The sequence below is a fragment of the Mustela lutreola genome, chromosome 12 (genome assembly GCF_030435805.1).
Source record: "Mustela lutreola isolate mMusLut2 chromosome 12, mMusLut2.pri, whole genome shotgun sequence".
In the NCBI taxonomy this organism is placed as follows: domain Eukaryota; kingdom Metazoa; phylum Chordata; class Mammalia; order Carnivora; family Mustelidae; genus Mustela; species Mustela lutreola.
In genome coordinates, this window is record NC_081301.1 from 12,364,843 (window position 1) to 12,373,726 (window position 8,884).

Genomic DNA, 8,884 nt, shown 5'->3' on the forward strand with positions numbered 1-8,884 from the left:
GCAGAGAGGCAGGCAGAGAGAGGGGGAAGCAGGCTCACCACTGAGCAGAGAGCCGGATGCGGGGCTCGATCCCAGGACCCTGAGATCACGCCCTGAGCCAAAGGCAGAGGCCCAACCCACTGAGCCACCCAGGCGCCCCTAGAATACACATTCTTCTTAAGCACATATGAACTTTATACAAAAAGACCATGTTCTAGACCATAAAGCAAATCTCAATAAAAATCAAAGAATCTATATTATATAGGACACATTCTCTGATCACAGTGGGATTAAACTAACTCTCCAAAGAGCATATGTTTGAAAATTTTTAAACACTTCCAAATAACTCATGGACTACAGAAATGCCTAATGAAAATTTAAAATATTTAGAAAAAGACAATAAAAATAATATATACCTAAAACTCCTAGGAGGCACCTGAAGTTGTATTTAGGTAGAAGTTTATAGCTGTAGATGCTTATAAGAAAAGAACAAAGGTTGAAAATTAATGGACTGTCCAGTTCAAAGGATAGAAAAAGAAGGACATGGAAGAAAATAAACAATAAAGGACAGAAATCAATAATACTAAGAAAAGAGAGATCACCAAAATTAAAAGCTCTTCTTTATAAGACTTATGAAACAAACAAACTTAAAAGGAAAGTAGACAAATCAATATTAAGAAAGAAAAGGAGGAGACAGTTATCAAAACATTAGAGATTTTAAAAATCTTAAGTGACTATTATGGACAACGTTATGCCAAAAACTCTGAAAACTTAAAATAATGAAAAATTTCCTAAAAATATAGAATTTACTAAAACTAACTCAAGAAAAAAAGAGAAAATCTAAGCAGCATCATAATCATTAAAGAAACTGAATCTTTAATTTAAAGTCTGTCTACAAAAAAATAAATAAATAAAAATAAAGTCTATCTACATGTAAGACCAGGTCCAGATGATTTCACAGGCACATTCTACCAATCATGTAAAGAACCAATTAATCCTAACCTTATCAGACCATCCACTGAGATGTCTGACCACAGAGACACAGAGACAGAGATGACATACTCCCCAACTCACATTATGAGACTAATATAGTCTTGATACCAAAACCGGACAAGGATAATGCAAGAAAGTTAAGCCCATCAATATCAGAGAGTTACATTAAGGCTAACTTCAATTAAAAGTATAGACTCAAAAACCCTAAATTAATATTAGCAAACCAAATCCAACAATGTACATATAGATTACGTATCAAGCAATGTACATACAAATTATGTATCAAAAGCAAGCAGACCTCATACCAAAAAAGAAAAAGTGGTTTAACAACAGAAAAACTACTGATATTGAGTCACCTCATTAACATATTAAAAATTTTTTAAAAAAGATGAGCAACTCAATAAATGCAGTAAAAGCATTTGATAAAAACTTAATACTCATTCATAAAAGATTCTTAACAAGACAGGGACAGAAGATATTTACTTTAAAAGAAACTACTAAAAAATAAGCAAACATAATTCTTTTATATATATATATTTTTTTAATTAACATACAATGTATTATTAGCCCCAGGGGTATAGGTCTGTGAATCGCCAGGTTTACACACTTCACAGCAATCACCATAGCACATACCCTCCCCAATGTCCATAACCCAACCACCCTCTCCCTACCCCCCCTCCAGCAACCCTCTGTTTGTTTTGTGAGATTAAGAGTCTCTTATGGAACAAACGTAATTCTTGATGTTAACATATGAGAAGTGTTCCTGATAGAGTCAGAAATATAATAAGGATGCCTACCTACTATCATCAGTCATGTTTATTCAAATTATATTCGAGTTCTTAAGTTAATGCAGTTGGGGAGGGAGAAAGGGAAGGAGAGAAAGAAAAGGTATATGGATTAGAAAGGGAAAAACAAAGTTATCATTATTTACAGATATTATAATTACATAAAAAATCCAAAAGAATATAAAATAGATCTAATAAAAAAGTATTTCAAAGGTAGGGAAATTTTTCTAAAACAGAAAAAAAAGGGGTGCCTGGGTGGCTCAGTGGGTTAAAGCCTCTGCCTTCAGCTCAGATCGTGATCTCAGGGTCCTGGGATTGAGCCCACATTGGGCTCTCTGCTCTGCGGAAAGACTGCTTCTGCCTCTCTCTCTGCCTGCCTCTCTGCCTACTTGTAATCTCTAACTGTCAAATAAATAAATAAAATCTAAAAAAAAATTGTTAAAAAAATAAAAAATAGGAAAAAAAAAGCACTATACCTAAAGGAAAAAAATGACAAATTGGACATTAAAATTGAAAACTTTTGTTAATCAAAAAACACCATTAAAAGAGTGAAAAGGCAAGCCTACCAGCAATACGTATGCATGACAGAAGTCTTACCTTTAGAATATATTAGAACTCCTACAAATCCATTTTTTTAATGGGCAAAAGACTGGAAAGAGGATAAACAAAGAGCCAATAAACATAAAAGTGCTCACATCATTATCCATCAAGAAGCTACAAATTAAAACCACAATGGGATATAACTGCACACCCATCAGAACGGCTAGAAATATAAAGACTTACTATATTCCAAGTGTTCATGAGTATGTGGAGCAAAGAGAAAGCTACAACATTTTTGGTAGAGGAGTGTACACTGGCCCAACCATTTTGGAGAACTGTATGTATAGAAACTGAATACAGGTATCCTCGAAGACTCAGACTCCAAAAAGGTATGCATATGGGCACCAAAATCCACATACAGGCATGTTCACAGTAGCATTTATTTTAGTTGAAAACTGGAAGCAACCCAAACGCCCATCAACTACAGAAAGCATACATAAGTTGTGACATAAGCATTCACTAGGATACCGTAAAGAAAGAAAAATGCACAAACAACTACCACATGCAACAGCAGGGATAAATCTCAGACTGTTACCAAAGGAAGGCAGACACACAAGAAGTCATACTGAGTTCAAAAAGGGTGAATCTAATCTACAGTGCTAAAGTCAATAAAACGTTACCCTTTTGAAGGGTGACAACCGAAAGGGACATGCGGGAAGCTTCCAGAGTATGAGTGATGTTCTATATCTTGATGTGGGTGATGGTTACAAGGCTGTGTTCACTTGATGAGAATTCTCTGAACTGTAACCACTTGCAAGTTAAGCACGTACTTTCCTGCATATATAACTCAAAAAATTACTTTAAAAATATACATGTGACCAAAATGATGATACCCCAGAAATACACCTGATAAAAGAAATGTGTAAAATCTCTATAGAGAAAAACTCACAATATGATTATAAATTTCATATATAAGAACAAAAGGCCAGAAAGAAGAAAATGAAAAAGTGTGTGGATATGGTGAAGGAAAAGTTTTGTACTACCAGATTCGATATTATGACAGTGATTCAAGAATTTAGGAAGGAATTTAGTGTAGGGAGAGAGAATTCAACAAAATTAAGTGCTCAGAAATAAAATACATAAAAGAAACCTGACATGCTACACAGAAGGAAAGAAAGGGTTAATCAGTACCTGATATTGACACAACTTAACTACCCATTATAGAAGAGAAACTTAAAACTAGATTCCCAACCTCACAACATATTCAGCAATAAATTCCATATGGATTAAAAACCCATGAAAAGTAAAAAATCTTAAAAATATTTAGAAGAAAATATAGAAGAATAGCTTTAGGACCTTGGATAAGTAAAGATTTATTAAATAAGACAAAAAAGTACAAGTGATACAGAAAAGGACTAAAAAATATGACCATATAGAAACTTACGCTCAACAAAAGATATCATTAAGTAAAAAACAAAGCAGACAGCTGTGACACATATAATCAACAAAGAACTCTCATTGCTAACACAGAAAGAATCCAATAAACCTGAAAGAAAATGTCAAGCCACTAACTTTTTATTTGAAGAGGCAATCAAAAAAGATAAAAACTGAATATAGCCAATTAAAGTTGAAAAGATGATGTTTATGCGTTGTTGCTAATGCATGGGATACTGTGTGCACCTGAAGCCCTCCGTTTCCAGTTCTGCCGTGAACTACATGTGACCAGGGACAAGCAACTTACAAAGGCATCTTGGCTTCCTCATTTGTAAACGGGGAGATCTGTACTTCACCAGATTAACTACAAAAATTTCTTCACTGGATAATTCTAATTCTTTCACTGGATAAAGATCAACTTATTAAACACGAGAATTAAAAAAAAAAAATTGGCACAACATACAGATTAAAAGTTGTTGCCACTATCACTGTTAATAGAATGTAAGTCTTCTAAGTATTAATGCTCTTTCAGCAACTTCATTTTCCTACTAGTAGAAAAGGGAAGGTCCATAAGAAATGATAAAAGGAAAGCTAGCAGAAAAAATACTGAGCAGTGTATTTCCAGCCCCATCCTTGGGAACGGACGCCCTGACCTACCACTACAAAAAAGCAGGTGTGCCTGACAATTTTCTGTCACTCCATTCATTCAACATCTTTTGATCCATACTACGCGACGGGCCCTGTTAGGTACTAAACAAGATACAGACCCTATCCTCATAAAGTCTGGCATAGAAGACATATAACAAATAATAATTAATCTTACAATTAATTGATTAATTTAAGGGCTGTGCTAAGGCCGTCAGAGGTAAAATAACCGTGTGTATGAGTGCACGTAACAAGGGACCTGACCCAGTCTGAGAGGTCAGAGAGGGCTTCCATGAGGAAACGCCATTTAAGCTGAGACCTGCGGTATATCAAAGTCTCATTCTTGGATGACACAAACCATTAAGATCATCCATCTAAATCCACGGCTCTAATATCTCCTCACCCAACAAACTTCTGGTTTTAATTTTACTTCCAACATAGGTCTTGCTATAAGGAGAAAACACGTTGATCTCTGCCACAAATAGTCTGATTCGCTTGGCACTTACATCTCTAATTCTAAAACTAAAAGAAGGAAATCAGACACTTTCTAAGCAATGGTAACATAGGACGCAGCATGGTAATGACTGAACAGACCTTCAGTTCTACCACTGTCTCTGTCACTCTGATAATCTCTTAATCTGATCCACTGAACTGAGACACCATCTCCTCATTCTTCCACAAGGGGAGAAATCCAGTACCCGACATCCTTTCCAGCTATGACAGTTCAAGGGCTAAATGTAAGAAAGCGGTGAGGAGGTCATATATCTCTACCTTTGGCTTTCTTGGTAGCAAAATGACGGATTGGTACAGCCGGGGGGGCCATGGATTGCCCACAGTCATTTTGTCTTCCACTCGCTGTCTTCAGTGTCCCTTCTGAAACAGGTCTGGTCCAGGCTGCAAGGGAGTTACAAAAGACAGGGTGGACCAAGCGGAAGCACCTTAAACCCAAGGCCATGACTGAAGACGATCCTTGTGAACATTCACTAAAAAGAGTAAGACAAAAAAGAGATCTAAGTAAAACAGACTATTACAACTTCAGAAAGTAATCTGTACCAATTATCAAGCAACCCCTACAAACTGAGCTATGTGCTAGGCAATTTACATATATTATCTCCTCCCAACAGCCATCCCAAGGAAATATGATGAGCCTCATATTACAGGATGAAGAGATTGAGGCTCACAGAAATTTAAGTAACTTGCCCACAGTCTGTAAGACTCCAAATCATCAGACTCTTTCTACTGTACTCTTTCTACTTGGGAAAGTAGAAATGCCTCTTAGAGTATAGAGGAAACAAATGTGCAACAGACGAAATCTTTAATGATGCTAATTAAACCCTTACAAGAGAAAAGGCAAAAAATCTTGATAAAGTTATATTATAAAGACACAGGGCAGAGCACTGAAAGAGGACTTTGAATTAAAAAAAATCATTTCAACAGGCATAAAATGACTGGAAAATTCACACGACAGCATTTAATTAAAATTTTCTTTGGTTCCTTATGCACTGATTACCAATTAGAATGCACTTTACTTTAATGTGAGTCTGAAGCACAGTTGAGGTTTGAGGTCTCCCATGTTACAGAATTGGAGCTCTGGAAAATGCCACCCTCCTCTGTGTTAACACAAGTTACACATTATACATCTAAGGTCTGAGCATGAAAAGATGCTAGCATCTATCTAATGTACAGCTAGCATCTGCCAGGGATCTGGCTATCACTCAGTTAAAACCAAGAACAGTTCCCATCAAATACCTGGGAGCTACTATCTTTGAAAATCCATCCCACACCTCATTAAAACACAACAACAACAAAGAAAATCCTATCCTAAATGTTGATGCTGTAGAACTAAATTAGAGCATGTGCTCTGTAGCCAGAAAGACCTGGAATCCAATCCCAGCTCCATCATTGACTAAATGCCCCTAACTCTGCACCTCGATTTCCTCAACTGTAAAGAGGGAATAATTATAGTTATTTCTCTCTTTTTTTAAAAGACTTCATTTATTTATTTGACAGATAGAGATCACAAGTAGACAGAGAGGCAGGCAGAGAGAGAGGAGGAAGCAGGCTCTCCGCTGAGCAGAGAGCCTGATGTGGGGCTCGATCTCAGGAACCTGGGACCATGATCTGAGCTGAAGGCAGAGGCTTTAACCCACTGAGCGACCCAGGTGCCCAATTAAAGTTATTTCTTAGGGTAGAGAAGAATAAATGAGTTTATGCGGGTAAAATAATCGGCACAGTGGGGCACCTGGATGGCTCAGTCTTTAAGCAGCTGCCTTTGGCTCCAGGTCGTGGTCCCAGGATCCTGGCTTCAAGCCCCACACTGAGGACCCCGCTCAGCAGGAAGCCTGCTTCTCCCACTCCTCCTGCTTGTGTGCCCTCTCTCCCTGTGTCCCTCTGTCAAAATAAGTAAAATCTTTTTTTTTAAAAATTGGCACAGTGCTCAGCAGACAGCAGGAGCCCCCAAAAGGGTATCCGTTGATAACTATCACCATTCCTTTCAAAAAGACTTTCACACAAGGGTCAGACACAATAAAGAAATCTTGCATGAAGATAGTCTAGTCAGTCAGATCTGGATGTACATTTCAACTCTGGGCAGTTCACTTCACCTATCTGGCCACCACTTTCCTCATCTGCAAAATGAGAAAAATAATCCTGATCTTAAAATGAAATAGTAAGTGTATGGAAAACAGCTAGCACAGTGCCAGGAATATGGTACTGCTTAATGAATGCTAACTATCATTACCATTATTTCTTAAAAGAAAAGCAAATGAGCAGAGCAAAGGCAAATAATTTCTCCTGATGGAATTTTTTTCTCCTGATGGAATTTTTAATAGCAAGGGATGCTAGAGATCAGTGATTAGTATATGAAGTTAGTAAAAACAAATCTGGATTAAAAAATAAATAAGTATCTTTTCCTCTTCTTTCATTATTATCAATAGCTGCTATTAACTGAAGACAGACCTAGGATGCTTGCTTTACCTGTACGTATTTCACTCAATCCTCCCAATAACACCACAAAAAAAAAGTGTAATGACCTCCATTTTACAGATGAAGAAACTGAGGTTCAAAGAGACTGTCACTATCCAAGGGCATGGAACTAATAGCTCTGCCCTATTTTGGCAAAACTGTTCACAAAATTTGGCTCTGAGTGAGGTTTCTATATCTAGATTTTTCTAATATAGCCAATGCCTAACCCACACTTATATCCAAATATGGCTGTATAATAATGTGGGTTTTTTTGTTTTTTATTTTTTTTTAATCTACAGGGTCTCAATTTGGCTGCTCCATTTAAGACAGGTTTCCTGGTGTTCCTGTTGCAGGTCATAATACCAATCCACAAAGCAACAGGAAATCAAAATGGGTTAGAAATAAACAACCTTTGACAGAAAATGCAGCACCCAAAAGCAGACCCAGTTCATGTGAACCGGAAGACAACTCTATAAATAAACCACATTGCTGAAATGTTTTAGGCGTAGATTTTAATTGCACAGAAGTCAGGAAATTTCAAAGTGGAAGTTCAATAAAGGCAGTCCCTTGGGCCCTTTACCTTAAGGACATGCATATTAACAGTTCGGCACAGAAGAATTAAAGTCGAGGAAAGGAACTGTTACAGGAGCCGCATCCAACAAAATTAACCCATACTCAGAAAAAAAATCTGTCAGGAAGAACCTGGGCTTTGGACACAGTGTTGAACTGGAATCCAGCACTTATTAACTCTGTGAATTTGGGTAGATCATTTTGCCTCTCTGAGGTAGTCTTCACCCCATTTTTACCATGCTGATATTAATGAACCTTTAAAGAGATAATTATAACAATAATAACAAAACAATTGCCAACACTTACAGACTTACAAGTATGTGCCAGAAACAATTCCAAGTGCTACAATGCATACATTAACTCATTTAAACCTCATGATACCACTATGAAATAAGTACTGTCAGTATACCCATTCTACGGATAAAGAAATAAAGACAGATAAATAATTTGCCCAGGATTAGATTTCAGGCAATTTAGCTTAAATCTGTGCTCTTAACCACTATACTATACTATTAACATACGTGAAACACTCAGAGCAATTACTAACATTATTATTCAAACAGTTGAAGTAATTTTTAAAACTAGTTGAAGCACATACTGTTTTTCCGAAGTTAGGGTGCTCAAAACGACTTTTTCTGTTTTCCATAGGCATATTTTAATTTTAAAAAGAACTAGATGAGGGATACAAAGCCCACTGTCCATTGTCCCAGCAACCTCTCCAAATTTGGCTGTATATTAGCTTACAATACACACATTTTTAATATTCTCACATTTCTCACATGTATTATCTGTTAACTATTTGTGATTACCACCCACATTTTACACATAAGCACACTGATTTTTCATTTCCTAGAATGTTCCTTCTGCTTCAAGGTCTTCAAACATACTTATGAAGTTGAATCTGCTTGGAATGATCTTCCCCCACCTCTTAAATGAACTACCTCCCACTTTTCTTTCAAATTTCAGCTTAAGCA

At 36.7% G+C, this 8,884-nt stretch overlaps 1 protein-coding gene across 4 annotated transcripts in view; it reads right to left on the reverse strand.

The window, feature by feature from the left end:
* Positions 1–8,884, reverse strand: part of MRRF (mitochondrial ribosome recycling factor) — a 52,801-nt gene that overhangs the window by 42,264 nt on the left and 1,653 nt on the right. For all 4 annotated transcript variants that reach the window (XR_009346266.1, XM_059141129.1, XM_059141128.1 and 1 more), the window contains exon 2: positions 5,148–5,359. Coding sequence is in view for 3 of the 4 variants with exons in the window: in XM_059141129.1 (XP_058997112.1) it covers positions 5,148–5,359 (212 nt within the window). In the remaining variant the exon portion in view is untranslated. The remainder of the gene's footprint in view (positions 1–5,147; positions 5,360–8,884) is intronic.